Source organism: Mustelus asterias, chromosome 9 (assembly GCF_964213995.1).
Source record: "Mustelus asterias chromosome 9, sMusAst1.hap1.1, whole genome shotgun sequence".
Lineage (NCBI taxonomy): Eukaryota > Metazoa > Chordata > Chondrichthyes > Carcharhiniformes > Triakidae > Mustelus > Mustelus asterias.
In genome coordinates, this window is record NC_135809.1 from 74,068,069 (window position 1) to 74,085,528 (window position 17,460).

The 17,460-nt window shown below is 51.9% G+C and overlaps 1 protein-coding gene across 2 annotated transcripts in view; it reads left to right on the top strand.

The window, feature by feature from the left end:
• The window catches only part of c1qtnf4 (C1q and TNF related 4), a 41,231-nt gene extending 24,239 nt beyond the window's left edge, over positions 1-16,992 (top strand). Inside the window, exon 2 of one of the 2 annotated variants that reach the window (XM_078220369.1) lies at positions 15,645-16,992. In XM_078220369.1, the coding sequence (XP_078076495.1) occupies positions 15,648-16,823 (1,176 nt within the window). In that variant the 5' untranslated portion in view covers positions 15,645-15,647 and the 3' untranslated portion in view covers positions 16,824-16,992. The remainder of the gene's footprint in view (positions 1-15,644) is intronic. The other variant, XM_078220370.1, reaches the window with a different exon arrangement.
• The last annotated feature ends 468 nt before the right edge of the window (positions 16,993-17,460 follow it).

Genomic DNA, 17,460 nt, shown 5'->3' on the forward strand with positions numbered 1-17,460 from the left:
TCTGTCCCTGTGTGTTAGTATCTATGTGTGCGTGTCTGTGAGCAAGTCTATTTCTGTGTGTACCTATCCATGTCTCTGTGTGTCTGTGTGTGTCTATTTCTGTGTGTGTGTATCTGAGTTGTTAAGGTACTGATCAGAAACCCCAAGGTTATATTATGAAACCTGACTAGACCCCAACAGTTTTTCTATTTCAGCACTAATGTGAGGATAAGATGTTGCACTCCGGGTGTGATTCTATTGACAGAATAGAAAGCATTTATCAAAATAAACTTTATTTAACAATACAATTCAACTATAACAAATGAAAGAAATATATCTCTACATCTCTAGCTGAAATCAGTCATTATCCTGCATTCACAACATGTGAGCTGCCCAGGCAAATCAGTACAAGAAACATGATAAAAATAAATTTCTTAAAGACACAGGATCATCACAGTGTAATCACTGTGTCTGGTGTGTGTGTGCCTATCTATGTGGCTGTGTGTGTGTCTGTCCCTGTGTGTGTATGTGTGTGTGTTTGTGTCTGGGTGTGTATGTGCCTATCTATGTGGCTGTGTGTGTGTCTGTCCCTGTGTGTCTATGTGTGTGTGTTTGTGTCTGGGTGTGTATGTGCCTATCTATGTGTCTGTGTGTGTGTTTGTCCCTGTGTGTGTATGTGGGTGTGTATGTGTGTGTGTGTGTGCCTATCTATATGTCTGTGTGTGTGTCTGTCCCTGTGTGTGTGTGCATGTGTGTGTGTGTGCGCGCATGTGTCTGTCCTGTGTGTCTATATTTGTGTGTCTGTGTGTGTGGTTCTGTGTGTGTGTGTCTATTTGTGTGTGTGCGTGTCTGTCACTGTGTCCATGTGTGTGTTTGTGTCGTTACGACCCAGTCCCCAGGTGATGGTCCCTAAATTCATTACCCTGAACGAGATTCCTCAATTTGTTACCCTCTGTCTCCTCAGTGGGAACTATCTTCGCACCCACCCACAATCTGTTAACTACCAGGGTGAGTGCCCCAGTTTGTTAATGTCTGGATGGGGTACCCTCTAATTGTAATGTTCCTGTAATCCCCCTCTGTTGATCACAAGATTAAATCTAAAAAGAATCCCTTCCTTGCCCTGCTCCCAATATTTATGTTTTAAATTGAGCCAAATTTGTTGGGCTGTCGAGAATTAGATACACACACACACACACACACACACACACACACACACACACAGACACTGAGACACAGACAGACACAGATACACACACACACACACACACACGCAGACACTGAGACACATACAGACACAGATACACACATGCGCACACATGGATACATACATACAGATATACACAGACACGTACACAGGCACTCACATACACAGACACAAACACACAGATATACACACACACAGATACGGACACACACACACTCATAGACATACACACACAAGCAGACACCTTTATATACAGATACACTGAGACACATCCACAGAAAACAATAAATGGACACATACACATACACACGCATACACACAGATACACTGAGACACACAAATACACAGATACATATATATATATATATATACAGACACACACATAGGTACACACATGCATGCACATGGATACATCCATACAGGTATACACAGACATGTACACAGGCACTCATATACACACACAGATACACGTAGGGGTGAATTTTACCGGCCACAGGAATTGTAGTGAGCGAGGGGTGGACCATGGAAAGATCCGTTGACCTCGGGTGGGATTTTCTGGTTTTGGGGCGAGTGAGCCAGAAAATCCCGCCCACAGTGTGAAAGTGTGTGTGTCCCTGTGTTGTTGGGAGACCAACCATGTGTGTGCATGCGTGTATCTGTGTCTGTATGTGTATCTTCATGAACTGCATTTTTGGAAGGTGTGGTGAACCATAGATGGTCAGCACTATGGGTACTTGTACATATGTTACTGTTGTCACTGTTGGGGTTAGGGTTGGGGTGTTCTACCTGTTGGTATTGTTCTGTGGTACACTCCAGTTGGCTCCGCCTACCTGTAGGAGTATAAAGGTCACTGCACTGCCTGGTGACCCTTTAGTCTGGGATTGTATTGTTAAGCAGTATGCTCCATTCTTGTTACTAATAAAAGCCTTTATTTCCCGGGTACGATCCAGCCTCCCGAGTGATTTAATCGCGCATCAGAAGGGCTATGAATTATTGGGACAGTTGGATTTAAAGAGAGTTGCTGTTATAAGTTATATTGGACTGTCAGCTACCCAATCAGCATGGAATGTAAGAAGGAGAACTCTTTGTTTGAACTGCAATGATTTACTTGTGAGGAAGAAACTGGTTCAAAGGCCTTACAGGAAATCACCTGACAGAGGACCTTTAAGATTTGAAAATCATTTTGGGGAATGAGCTGAGAAGGAACGCTATCCTAACTCACTCACTCTCCCTGGCTTGCCTGAAATTCCACATGTGATTATTAACCTGAAGCCAGAGATTGCTCATCTGAGTTTAACTTTCTGTATTTAAGAATTGCAAAGCTGAGCCAGGAACACATGCTGAGGGAGGGGGCGGAGCCAGGAATACAGGCTGAGGGAGGGGGCGGAGCCAGGAATACAGGCTGAGGGAAGGGCGGAACCAGGAACACAGGCTGAGGGAGGGGCGGAGCCAGGAACACAGGCTGAGGGAGGGGTGGAGCCAGGAACACAGGCTGAGGGAGGGGTGGAGCCAGGAACACAGGCTGAGGGAGGGGTGGAGCCAGGAACACAGGCTGAGGGAGGGGTGGAGCCAGGAACACAGGTTGAGGGAGAGGCGGAGCCAGGACGACAGGCTGAGGGAGGGGTGGAGCCAGGACGACAGGCTGAGGGAGGGGTGGAGCCAGGAACACAGGTTGAGGGAGAGGCGGAGCCAGGACGACAGGCTGAGGGAGGGGTGGAGCCAGGACGACAGGCTGAGGGAGGGGTGGAGCCAGGAACACAGGCTGAGGGAGGGGTGGAGCCAGGACGACAGGCTGAGGGAGGGGTGGAGCCAGGAACACAGGCTGAGGGAGGGGTGGAGCCAGGAACACAGGCTGAGGGAGGGGTGGAGCCAGGAACACAGGTTGAGGGAGAGGCGGAGCCAGGACGACAGGCTGAGGGAGGGGTGGAGCCAGGACGACAGGCTGAGGGAGGGGTGGAGCCAGGAACACAGGCTGAGGGAGGGGTGGAGCCAGGACGACAGGCTGAGGGAGGGGTGGAGCCAGGAACACAGGCTGAGGGAGGGGTGGAGCCAGGAACACAGGCTGAGGGAGGGGTGGAGCCAGGACGACAGGCTGACGGAGGGGTGGAGTCGGGTGCATTTGGGAGCGGGGGAGAGAGCAGGACAGCAGCAAGGGACTGGAGCTGAAATCCCAGATGCTGAGGCCTCAGGTTGAGGAGTGGCAGCCACAAATAGGGCTGTCCCAGGTGACTGGAGAGCTGGTGAGCAGAGTGGAGTTCATTACCTCTGCGCTAAACACAACTTCTCGGCCTTTTGGCTAGGATCAAGTGTAGTATGGTCGGCAGCCCATGGTCGGCCGCACTTGGTCGAGGTCATTGGGTTACACTGAAGCTTCATATGTTTCATATGAAGCAATTTTTAAAAGCGGCATCTCGGCCTTTTGGCTAAGATGCAAATGAGCTCAAGTCTTGGTGGAGGATCCTCCCCCTTCTCCAATCAGCTTGGCTCATGTAGATCAGGCCCAGGACAGGGTGGTTTGGTCGCTCGCCCTGTCTTGTCAGCCTGGATCTGGAATGTCTCAACTTGTTGAGACTCTGAATGGGATTTGATTTGATTGAATTGGAAAAGTATTTTTTTTAAAATCTATTAATGTTTCTAAAGACCTGATGGCAGTGGAATAAAGAAACCCTGTTTCATATGTGGTGGAATCTGACATTACAGTTAGCTAACATCATCACTGTAACATTCCCGCTCGATAGTATCGGAGCTATCAGAGTTTCGGATTGATTGCAGCCTGCAGTCCATTGATGTGCTCTCATCCTGCGGGAAGCTTCAGTCAATCCCATCCTTGGTGAATGCTGAGAGATGTCGAGCTTGTGGTGGTGCAGGTAAAAGAGAATTGTGACAATGAGAGTCAGTGGGGCCTGTGTTCACTCTCTGCTGGGAAGCACTCGAGTGCTGGGAGCTCCTTTGTGACCAGTCTGTGTGCTCTGTGTAATCTGTTACACTAATGTCAGCAAGATTGTAAAGCACCAGCTGTGAGAAATAAAACATGACAACTTCAAACAGAATCAGAGAAGTGGGAACAGCAGCATCCTGACATGACACATTTTCCAAAAATTCAACTGCAGACTGGAAGAAAGGCCAACTCTGTATCTCGAGCTTTGGACTGTAGTTTGTGTTGAGTAGACGATAAATATAGGTTCTTAAAAATGAGATGACCAAATCTAGAGAATGTCCTGTTAAAAGATACAATTGATAAGTTATTACCCAATATAATTGTCGTGATTGGACATTCGCTCTGTCTGAGTGAGGCAGCTGGAGGTGAGTATGGGAAGCTGGGGGAGATTTTTGTCCATTGCTGAGTTCATTGTTTGAATGTCAGAGTTCAGAGTGAATGTTCCCCCTGGGGACGGGGCTGCTGAGTGTATCCGCAACATTCCAATTTCTAAACGGGGTTAGGACTGCCATTGTGGATATCCCTTCAGTTACACTAACTCCCTGGTTTGTAGTGACAGTTTGACAGTGGAGTGAATTTAACAAATCAACTCCCTTGTGTCTAAAAATATTAAAAAACAGAAAATGTTTCAGTAGCAGAACGAGGGGGTTTGAGGAGGAAGGGGTTTGAGGAGGAGGGGATTTGGGGATGAGGAGGTTTGAGGGTGAGGGGGTTTGGGATGAGGGGGTTTGAGGGTGAGGGGGTTTGAGGGTGAGGGGGTTTGGGGATGAGGGGGTTTGGGGAGAGGGTTTGAGGATGAGGGGGTTTGAGGGTGAGGGGGTTTGGGGATGAGGGGGTTTGGGGATGAGGGGGTTTGGGGAGGGGGTTTGAGGATGAGGGGGTTTGAGGATGAGGGGGTTTGGGGATGAGGGGGTTTGGGGATGAGGGGGTTTGGGGAGAGGGTTTGAGGATGAGGGGGTTTGAGGATGAGGGGGTTTGGGGAGAGGGTTTGAGGATGAGGGGGTTTGAGGATGAGGGGGTTTGGGGATGAGGGGGTTTGGGGATGAGGGTGTTTTGGGGGTGAGGGGGTTTGTGGATGAGGGGGTTTGGGGATGAGGATGTTTGAGAATGAGGGGGATTGGGGATGAGGGGGTTTGAAGATGAGGGGGTTTTGGGGATGAGGGGATTCGGGGGTTTGAGGATGATGGGGTTTGAGGATGAGGGGGTTTGAAGATGAGGGGGTTTGGGGATGAGGGGGTTTGGGGATGAGGTGGTTTGGGGAGGGGGTTTGAGGATGAGAGGGTTTGGGGATGAGGGGGTTTGAGGATGAAGGGGTTTGGGGATAAGGAGATTTGGGGATGAGGGGGTTTAGGGGATGTGGGGGTTTGGGGCTGAGGGGGTTTGAGGGTGAGGGGGTTTGGGGATGAGGGGGTTTGAGGATGAGGGGGTTTGGGGATGAGGGGGTTTGGGGAGGTGGTTTGGGGAGGGGGGTTTGAGGATGAGGGGGTTTGGGGATGAGGGGGTTTGGGGATGAGGGGGTTTGGGGATGAGGGGGTTTCGGGGATGAGGGGGTTTGTGGATGAGGGGGTTTGGGGATGAGGGGGTTTGAGAATGAGGGGGTTTGGGGATGAGGGGGTTTGAAGATGAGGGGGCCTTGGGAATGAGGGGATGAGGGGATTTGGGGATGAGGGGATTTGGGGATGAGGGGGTTTGAGAATGAGGGGGTTTGGGGATGAGGGGGTTTGAGGATGAGCGGGTTTGCGGGTGAGGTGGTTTGAGGATGAGGGGGTTTTGGGGATGAGAGAGTTTGGGGATGAGGGGATTTGGGGATGAGGGGGTTTGGGGATGAGGGGGTTTGGGGATGAGGGGGTTTGGGGATGAGGGGGTTGAGGGGATGAGGGGGTTTGGGGATGAGGGGGTTTGAGGGTGAGGGGGTTTGGGAATGGGGTTTGAGGGTGAGGGGTTTTGGGGTGAGGGGGTTTGAGGATGAGAGGGTTTGAAGATGAGGGGCTTTGAGGATGAGGGGATTTTTTTGAAAATTCATTCACAGGATGTTGCAGTGTGAGTGTCGGGCAGCATTTATTGCCCATCCCTAGTTGCCCTTCAGTCGGTGGTGGTGAACTGACTCCTTGAATCATTGCAGTCCCTGTGGTGTAGGTACATCCACAGTGCTGTTAGGGAGGGAGTTCCTGGATTTTGACTGAGGAACAGTGAAGGAATGCCACGTTAGCACAGTGGTTAGCACTGCTGCCTCACAACGCTAAGGACCCAGGTTCAATTCCGGCCTTGGGTTACTGTCTGTGTGGAGTCTGCACGTTCTCCCCGTGTCTGCGTGGGTTTCCTCCGGGCACTCCAATTTCCTCCCACACTCCAAAGATGTGTGGGTTAGGTTGATTGGCCATGCTATATTGCCCCTTAGTGTCAGGGGGACTAGCAGGGTGAATGTGTAGGGTTACAGGATAGGGCCTGGGTGGGATTGTTGTGGGTACAGGCTCAATGGGCTGAATAGCCTCCTTCTGCATTGTAGGAATTCTAAGAAAAAACGAGGATATGTTTCCAAGTCAGGATGGTGAGTGATTTGGGGGGGAAACTCTATTTTGGGGCTGTTCCTGGGTATAATGTGCTCTTGTCCTTCTACATGGTAGTGATCGTGGGTTTGAAAGATGCAGCGTAAGGAACCTTGTGAGCTCCTGCAGTGCATCTTGTAGATGATACACATGGCTGCCACTGTGTGTCGGTGGCGGAGGGATTGAATGTTTGTGGAAGGGGTGCCAATCAAGCGGCTGCTCGTCCTGGATGGTGTCAAGCTTCTTGAGTGTTGCTGGAGCTGCAGTCATCCAGGCAAGTGGGGAGTATTCCATCATGCTCCTGACTTCATATAGAAAGACAGAAACTTGGAACAGGCCATTCACCCCATTGAGTCTGCTCTGTCATTCAGTATGATCATGTCTGACCCTTTATCTCAACACCATATTCTCCCCATATTCCCTGACACCTTTAGAGTCTAGACTTGTGCCTTGTAGATGGTGGACAGGCTTTGGGGAATCAGGAGGTGAGTTACTTGCCACAGAATTCCCAGCCTTTGACCTGCCCTGGTAGCCACGGTATTTATATGGCTAGTCCAGTTCAGTTTCTGGTCAATGGTAACCCCCAGGGAGGTGTGGTACAGTGATATTGTTGCTTTACTAGTATTCCAGAGACCCAGGGTAAAGCTCTGGAGACTCGGGTTCGAATCCCACCACAGAAATGGTGGAACTTAAAAAATTCAATAGAAATTCTGGAATTAAAAGTCTAACAAAGACAACTGTCTTGCTGGGGACCGCCGGAGGAGGCCGAGAGGGAACATCCACTTGGCACATCTGGCTGAAGATTGTTGCAAGTTCTTCAGCCTTATCGTCTGCACAGATGTTCTGGGCTCCTCCATCATTGAGGATGGGGATATTTGTGGAGCCGCCTCCTCCAGTGAGTTAATAAATTGTCCACCATCGTTCACAGCTGGATATGACAGGACTGCAGAGATTAGATCTGATCTGTTGGTTGTGGGGTTGCTTAGCTCAGTCTATCACTTGCTGCTTCTGCTCTATGGCTCTATTCGACCCAGTCCTGTTGGTAGCTTCACCTCATTTTTAGGTGTGCTTGGTGCTGCTCCTGGCACACCCTCCAACACTCTCCATTGAACCAGGGCTGATCCCCTGGTTTGGTGGTAATGGTAGAGTGGGGGATACGCTGGGCCATGAGGTTACAGATTGTGGTTGAGTACAATTCTCTGCTGCTGATGATGACCCACAGCACCTCATCGATGCCCAGTTTTGAGCTGCTAGATCTGTTTGACGTCTATCACAGTTAACATGGTGGTAGTGCCACAGCACACAGTGAAGCGTATCCTCAGTGTAAAGACAGGACTTTGTCTCCGTAAGGGCCGATACTGTCATGGACAGATGTATCTGCAGCAAACAGGTTGGTGAGGATGAGCCATGTATGTTTTTCCCTCTTGTTGGTTCCCTCACCACCCACCTCAGACCCAGTCTAGCAGCGATGTCCTTTAGGATCCGGCCAGCTCAGTCAGTGGTGCTACCGAGACACTCTTGGCGATTGAAGTCCCCCACCCAGAGGACATTCTGTGCCCTTGCTGCCCTCAAGTAGTGTTCAACATGGAAGAGTTACTGATACTGATAGATAGGGGGCAGCACATGGCAATCATCAGGCGGTTTCCTTGCCCGTTTTTGACCTGGTGCCATGAGACTTCATGGGGTCCAGAGTTGATGTTAATGACTCCCAGGGCAACTCGCTCCTGACTGTATAGCACTGTGCCGCCATTCCGCTGGGTCTGTCCTGCCGGTGACGCAGGACATACCCAGGGATGGTGATGCTGGTATCTGGGATATTTTCTGTAAGGTATGATTCAGTTGGTGTGTCTAGGTCAGGCTGTTGTTGTCCAGTCTGTGAGACAACTCTCCCAATTTCAGCACAAACCCCCATGTGTTAGTGAGGAGGACTTTGCAGAGTCGACAGGGCAGGGTTTATTGTTGTCGTTTTTGGTGTTGCTGCCGGGCGGTCCGTCCAGTTTCATTCCTTTCTCTTCCGTTTGTAACAATTTGATATAACGGAGTGGCTTGCTGGGCCTTTTCAGAGACATTGCTGTCACATGTAGACCACACCAGGTGAAGACGGCAGATTTCCTTTCCTAAAGGACATGAGTAAACCAGATGGGTTTTTACGACAATCGACAATGGTTTCATGGTCATCATCAGACTTTTAATTCCAGATTTTTATTGAGTTTTAAAATTTCACCTTCTACCGTGAAGGGATTCGAACCTGGCTCCCCAGAGCATTACCCAGAGTCTCTGGATTACTAGTCCAGTGACAATACCACCTCCCCATAATATCAGCTTTGCTCTTGATCTGAAGGTAGCTGGGAAGCTGCCCACATTAACAGAGCAGGGAGCAGACTAGCTTTGGGGAAAGGTGGGAAACAGGGGAAGCAGGTCACCTTCCTCCCCGCCAGCCAGCTCCACCACCCATAACCGCCAGCTCCACCACCCATAACCGCCAGCTCCACCACCCATAACCGCCAGCTCCACCACCCATAACCGCCAGCTCCACCACCCATAACATCCAGCTCCACCACCCATAACCACCAGCCTCCCTTACCCTTCTCAAATCAAAACCTGACGCAGGAAGCAGCAATCGCTGGAACTCTCTTTCAGCAGGTTGCTGAATGCTGGTCTAACTGAGTGACTCCATGTGTTTCAAAGTCAAACAAATCTAATATTAGCACAGAAACGACTGTACATAACAAAGCAGCCCTGATCATGTAGACTTACCGAGCCACTCAGAATCAATGCGTTAAACAAAATGGTGGAGAAAGTCTCTGTGTAAACCCCCACTCATTTTAAATAGTCATCAACTCATTCCTCAGATCAGTAATTCCAGACACAGTTAGTGTGTCCACAGATGACGGGCTCATTATTTCAATCTAACATCAGGAAGCTGAATCTTACACCCACTCCATTCTCCAGCATCAAACTGAAAGGAATAATCAGGCAGAAGGTGGGACATGGAGAAAGTTTTATCTACACAGGGACCACTCAGCTCAAAGAATTAACCCTCTGTAACAAGCATTTCCTCAGTGTAACAGCGCACTGAGCCACAATCAACAGGTTCCATTGTAAAGAGGACATTATTTTTCCCAATGCCACACAGTTCCACGTTTTGAGGAATTACAGTTATTCCATGAAATGGAACCCAAATAGGATATAATGAAAGGGCTATCTATCTGTGACAATACTCCATACATATCCTCCACAAAGCCCAAAATAATTCCGAGCCAACAAATGATATTGAAGTGAACTAACTGCTCGTCTCTGGACAACAGCAGGAACCAATCAACAGATGGACAAACAGTGTGCGGATTTATCATGGTTAGGACAAGGTCACTTTACAATTTGTGTCATGCAACACCTGAGAGAGAATAATCATTTCAAAATACAACATCTGACAGTGCAGCACTCCCTCAGTACTGACCCTGTGACAGTGCAGCACTCCCTCAGCACTGACCCTCTGACAGTGCGGCACTCCCTCAGTACTGACCCTGTGACAGTGCAGCACTCCCTCAGTACTGACCCTCTGACAGTGCGGCACTCCCTCAGTATTGACCCTCTGACAGTACAGCACTCCCTCTGTACTGACCCTCTGACAGTGCAGCACTCCCTCAGCACTGACCCTGTGACAGTGCAGCACTCCCTCAGTACTGACCCTGTGACAGTGCCGCACTCCCTCAGTACTGACCCTCTGACAGTGCAGCACTCCCTCAGCACTGATCCTCTGACAGTGCAGCACTCCCTCAGTACTGACCCTCTGACAGTGCAGCGTTCCCTCAGTACTGACCCTCTGACAGTGCAGCACTCCCTCAGCACTGATCCTCTGACAGTGCAGCACTCCCTCAGAAGTGACCCTCTGACAGTGCAGCACTCCCTCAGTACTGACCCTCTGACAGTGCAGCACTCCCTCAGTACTGACCCTGTGACAGTGCAGCACTCCCTCAGTACTGACCCTGTGACAGTGCAGCACTCCCTCAGAACTGACCCTCTGACAGTGCAGCACTCCCTCAGTACTGACCCTCTGACAGTGCAGCACTCCCTCAGTACTGACCCTGTGACAGTGCAGCACTCCCTCAGTACTGACCCTGTGACAGTGCAGCACTCCCTCTGTACTGACAAGCTGACAGTGCCACACTCTCTCAGCACTGACCCTCTGACAGTGCAGCGCTCCCTCAGTACTGACCCTCTGACAGTGCAGCACTCCCTCAGTACTGACCCTGTGACAGTGCAGCGCTCCCTCAGTACTGACCCTGTGACAGTGCAGCTCTTCCCTGGTAACTGACCCTCTGACAATGCAACATGCCCTCAGTACTGATCCTGTGACAGTGCAGCACACGTTTAATACTGACCCTCTGACAGTGCAGCACACCCTCAGCACTGCCCCTCTGACAGTGCAGCACTCCCTCAGCACTGACCCTCTGACAGTGCGGCACTCCCTCAGTACTGACCCTGTGACAGTGCAGCACTCCCTCAGTACTGACCCTCTGACAGTGCGGCACTCCCTCAGTATTGACCCTCTGACAGTACAGCACTCCCTCTGTACTGACCCTCTGACAGTGCAGCACTCCCTCAGCACTGACCCTGTGACAGTGCAGCACTCCCTCAGTACTGACCCTGTGACAGTGCCGCACTCCCTCAGTACTGACCCTCTGACAGTGCAGCACTCCCTCAGCACTGATCCTCTGACAGTGCAGCACTCCCTCAGTACTGACCCTCTGACAGTGCAGCGCTCCCTCAGTACTGACCCTCTGACAGTGCAGCACTCCCTCAGCACTGATCCTCTGACAGTGCAGCACTCCCTCAGAAGTGACCCTCTGACAGTGCAGCACTCCCTCAGTACTGACCCTCTAACAGTGCAGCACTCCCTCAGTACTGACCCTGTGACAGTGCAGCACTCCCTCAGTACTGACCCTGTGACAGTGCAGCACTCCCTCAGAACTGACCCTCTGACAGTGCAGCACTCCCTCAGTACTGACCCTCTGACAGTGCAGCACTCCCTCAGTACTGACCCTGTGACAGTGCAGCACTCCCTCAGTACTGACCCTGTGACAGTGCAGCACTCCCTCTGTACTGACAAGCTGACAGTGCCACACTCTCTCAGCACTGACCCTCTGACAGTGCAGCGCTCCCTCAGTACTGACCCTCTGACAGTGCAGCACTCCCTCAGTACTGACCCTGTGACAGTGCAGCTCTTCCCTGGTAACTGACCCTCTGACAATGCAACATGCCCTCAGTACTGATCCTGTGACAGTGCAGCACACGTTTAATACTGACCCTCTGACAGTGCAGCACACCCTCAGCACTGCCCCTCTGACAGTGCAGCACTCCCTCAGTACGGATCCTCTGACAGTGCAGCGCTGCCTCAGTACTGCCCCTCTGACGGTGCAGCACTCACTCAGTACTGACCCTCTGACAGTGCTGCACTCCATCAGTACTGACCCTCTGACAATGCAGCACTCCCACAGTACTGATCTGTGACAGTGCAGCACTCCCTCACTACTGACCCTGTGACAGTGCAGCACTCCCACAGTACTGATCTGTGACAGTGCAGCACTCCCTCACTACTGACCCTGTGACAGTGCAGCACTCCCTCAGTACTGACCCTCTGACAGTGCTGCACTCCATCAGTACTGACCCTGTGACAGTGCAGCACTCCCTCAGTACTGACCTTCTGGCAGTGCAGCATTCCATAAGTACTGACCCTCTGACAGTGCGGCACTCTCTCAGTACTGACCCTCTGACAGTGCAGCGCTCCCTCAGTACTGACCCTCTGACAGTGCGACACTCCCTCAGTACTGACCCTCTGACAGTGCCGCACTCCCTCAGTACTGACCCTCTGACAGTGCGGCACTCCCTCAGTACTGACCCTCTGACAGTGCCGCACTCCCTCAGTACTGACCCTCTGACACTGCGGCACTCCCTCAGTACTGACTCTGACAGTGCGGCACTCCCTCAGTACTGACCCTCTGACAGTGCAGCACTCCCTCAGTACTGACCCTCTGACAGTGCAGCACTCCCTCAGTACTGACCCTCTGACAGTGCGGCACTCCCTCAGTACTGACCCTCTGACAGTGCCGCACTCCCTCAGTACTGACCCTCTGACAGTGCAGCACTCCCTCAGTACTGACCCTGTGACAGTGCGGCACTCCCTCAGTACTGACCCTCTGACAGTGCAGCGCACCCTCAGTACTGACCCTCTGACAGTGCAGCGCTCCCTCAGTACTGACCCTCTGACAGTGCGGCACTCCCTCAGTATTGACCCTCTGACAGTGCAGCACTCCCTCAGTACTGACTCTGACAGTGCCGCACTCCCTCAGTACTGACCCTCTGACAGTGCAGCGCTCCCTCAGTACTGACTCTGACAGTGCAGCGCTCCCTCAGTACTGACCCTCTGACAGTGCAGCACTCCCTCAGTACTGACCCTCTGACAGTGCGGCACTCCCTCAGTACTGACCCTCTGACAGTGCAGCACTCCCTCAGTACTGACTCTGACAGTGCGGCACTCCCTCAGTACTGACCCTCTGACAGTGCAGCACTCCCTCAGTACTGACCCTCTGACAGTGCAGCACTCCCTCAGTACTGACCCTCTGACAGTGCAGCACTCTCTCAGTACTGATCCTCTGACAGTGCAGCACTCCCTCAGTACTGACCCTCTGACAGTGCGGCACTTTCTCAGTACTGACTCTGACAGTGCAGTGCTCCCTCAGTACTGACCCTCTGACAGTGCGGCACTTTCTCAGTACTGACTCTGACAGTGCGGCACTCCCTCAGTACTGACCCTCTGACAGTGCAGCACTCCCTCAGTACTGACCCTCTGACAGTGCCGCACTCCCTCAGTACTGACCCTCTGACAGTGCTGCACTCCATCAGTACTGACCCTGTGACAGTGCAGCACTCCCTCAGTACTGACCTTCTGGCAGTGCAGCATTCCATAAGTACTGACCCTCTGACAGTGCGGCACTCTCTCAGTACTGACCCTCTGACAGTGCAGCGCTCCCTCAGTACTGACCCTCTGACAGTGCCGCACTCCCTCAGTACTGACCCTCTGACAGTGCGGCACTCCCTCAGTACTGACCCTCTGACAGTGCCGCACTCCCTCAGTACTGACCCTCTGACAGTGCGGCACTCCCTCAGTACTGACTCTGACAGTGCGGCACTCCCTCAGTACTGACCCTCTGACAGTGCAGCACTCCCTCAGTACTGACCCTCTGACAGTGCAGCACTCCCTCAGTACTGACCCTCTGACAGTGCGGCACTCCCTCAGTACTGACCCTCTGACAGTGCCGCACTCCCTCAGTACTGACCCTCTGACAGTGCAGCACTCCCTCAGTACTGACCCTGTGACAGTGCGGCACTCCCTCAGTACTGACCCTCTGACAGTGCAGCGCTCCCTCAGTACTGACCCTCTGACAGTGCAGCGCTCCCTCAGTACTGACCCTCTGACAGTGCGGCACTCCTTCAGTATTGACCCTCTGACAGTGCAGCACTCCCTCAGTACTGACTCTGACAGTGCCGCACTCCCTCAGTACTGACCCTCTGACAGTGCAGCGCTCCCTCAGTACTGACTCTGACAGTGCAGCGCTCCCTCAGTACTGACCCTCTGACAGTGCAGCACTCCCTCAGTACTGACCCTCTGACAGTGCCGCACTCCCTCAGTACTGACCCTCTGACAGTGCAGCACTCCCTCAGTACTGACTCTGACAGTGCGGCACTCCCTCAGTACTGACCCTCTGACAGTGCAGCGCTCCCTCAGTACTGACTCTGACAGTGCAGCGCTCCCTCAGTACTGACCCTCTGACAGTGCAGCACTCCCTCAGTACTGACCCTCTGACAGTGCCGCACTCCCTCAGTACTGACCCTCTGACAGTGCAGCACTCCCTCAGTACTGACTCTGACAGTGCGGCACTCCCTCAGTACTGACCCTCTGACAGTGCAGCACTCCCTCAGTACTGACCCTCTGACAGTGCAGCACTCCCTCAGTACTGACCCTCTGACAGTGCAGCACTCTCTCAGTACTGATCCTCTGACAGTGCAGCACTCCCTCAGTACTGACCCTCTGACAGTGCGGCACTTTCTCAGTACTGACTCTGACAGTGCAGTGCTCCCTCAGTACTGACCCTCTGACAGTGCGGCACTTTCTCAGTACTGACTCTGACAGTGCGGCACTCCCTCAGTACTGACCCTCTGACAGTGCAGCACTCCCTCAGTACTGACCCTCTGACAGTGCCGCACTCCCTCAGTACTGACCCTCTGACAGTGCAGCACTCCCTCAGTACTGACCCTCTGACAGTGCAGCACTCCCTCAGTACTGACCCTCTGACAGTGCAGCACTCCCTCAGTACTGACCTTCTGACAGTGCAGCACCCCTCATTAATGACCTTCTGACAGTGCAGTACTCCATCAGTAGTGATCCTTTGACAGCGCAGCACTCCCTCAGTACTGACCCTCTGACAGTGCCGCACTCCCTCAGTGATGACCCTCTGACAGTGCAACGCTCGCTCAGTACTGCAGTATCTCTATCATTGTGGATTATGAACTGTGGTGTCTAGCGTAAGGTTTGAACGCAGATGTGTGTCTCTGAGATGAGGGTGCTGTGGCTGCAGCTCTATACCGCTCTGAGCAAGCTCAATAAAGAGCACAAAAACAGGCAATGCTGGGAAATCTCCACTGATCTGCCTGTCTCTATGGATAGAGAAGCCTGCTCTGCTGAAGTCATCCAGACTCGAAACGTTGGTTCTATTCTCTCTCCAAAGACGCTGCCAGACCTGCTGAGATTTTCCAGCTTTTTCTGTTTCCGTTTCAGATTCCAGCATCCACAGTATTTTGCTTTTGAATAAAGAGGAAGTGTGTTATTGTGCCTGGCAAGGCTAGTATTGCGGCTCCCTGCTCAAGGCCCAATCCTTCCCATCCCTGAGATCTCATGTGAATTATATGTATTTTACAGGAAATGATGCTGCTGGGAGCACAGCTGCTGCTTGGTTTACTGTGGCGTGTGGAGTGTGGTGAGGTGCTGACTGTGCCAAAGGAGCCAGTGGCAGAGACCAGATCAGCTTTCTCCGCAGCCAGGACCAACAGCATGGTGGGAGGAGCCCAGATGGTGGTGACCTTTGACAAGGTGTATGTGAATATTGGGCACGATTTTGACCCCCACACGGGTATCTTCAGCTGCCGTGTGCCTGGAGCCTATTACTTCTCCTTCACTGTGGGTAAGTTTCCCAGGAAGAGCCTCTCTGTGATGTTAATGAAGAACCGGAAAGAGGTCCAGGTCATTGTGTATGACGAACACCATCGGCAGGAGCGGAAGGTGCAGAGTCAGAGTGCCATGCTGCAGTTAGATCGTGGAGACACCGTGTGGCTGCGCCTGCACGGTGACCCCAAGTATGCACTGTACAGCAACATGGGCCCTTACACCACCTTCAATGGCTACCTGATCTATCCTGACAGCGAGCCCTCCAACTCCCAGGACAGTGACAGCTCCTGGCACACCGAGGCCCCTCGCCAACTGGAGCCTTGGCACAAGAGCGAGGAAAAGAACGGCATTGAGCCCGCCAGGAGCCACCCCCAGGAGGATGTGCAGCAAGCCCTGGACAATGAGCCAGCCCCTCTGGGAGAGGAACAACCCGCTACTGAAGAGCTCACACTGAGCCAGCAGCAGGCTCCACGTTCGGCCTTCTCTGTCGCTAGGACCGAGAGCCTCCTGGGAGATGATGGTGACCGGTACAAGCACGAGCCCATGCCCTTTGACACAGAGTTTGTCAACATTGGCGGTGATTTTAAACCCTCCCTCGGGGTGTTCACATGTCGTATACCTGGGGCCTATTACTTCTCCTTTAATATCGGTAAGCTGCCTTACAAAACCATGTCTGTCAAACTGATGAAGAATGAGGATGAGGTACAGGCCATGATCTATGATGACAGCCATTCCAAACGGAGAGAGATGCAGAGTCAGAGCCTGATGCTATCACTGCAGAAAGGAGACCGGGTTTGGCTCTACAGTTACCAGCACGATGGTTACGGAGCTTACAGCAACCATGGCAAATACATCACCTTCACTGGCTTCCTCATCTACCCCGAGCTCCAATCACTAAACTGCCAGTCAGAGAGGAAGACTAACAGACTGTGACTGTGACAACACCACCCTATCAGCTTCATCGTTACATAGTGAGAATATAAACTGTCATCATGTACAACACTTGTGAGGTTTTGTGTGCAATTATGTCATTGTATAAATATCTGGTATTAATTCAAACTGTTGGAAACACAACGGCCAAAATGTCATTAATATTTTATTGAAACAAACAGCTTCGTTGTGTCTGCTTTCATCTGTGCTAAGAGCTGTGCTGTGATTGGTCAATGAATTGGGGGTGGTAACAATTAGGGCTGTGATTGAATGATGAGCTTGGGGAGGTAACATTCAGGGCTGTGATTGGATGGTGAACTTGAGGAGGCAACATTCAGATGAACAAGTTAAAGGGACCCACAGTCACTGACAAATCAGGACAGTGAGTGCACTTCATCAGAGAAACAAATTAATCCAGAAAAATGGACATTTAACAGAGGCACAATACATGGCTGACTTAGAGCAGAGGTGGGCCAGAATTGGAGATCAGCAAGGTCAGTAACGTCGGCAAGGTTGGCAAGGTGAGCAAGATCAGCCAGGTCAGTAAGGTCATCGAGGTCAGGAGGATCATAGAATCATAGAAACACTACAGTACAGAAAGAGGCCATTCGGCCCATCGAGTCTGCACCGACCACAATCC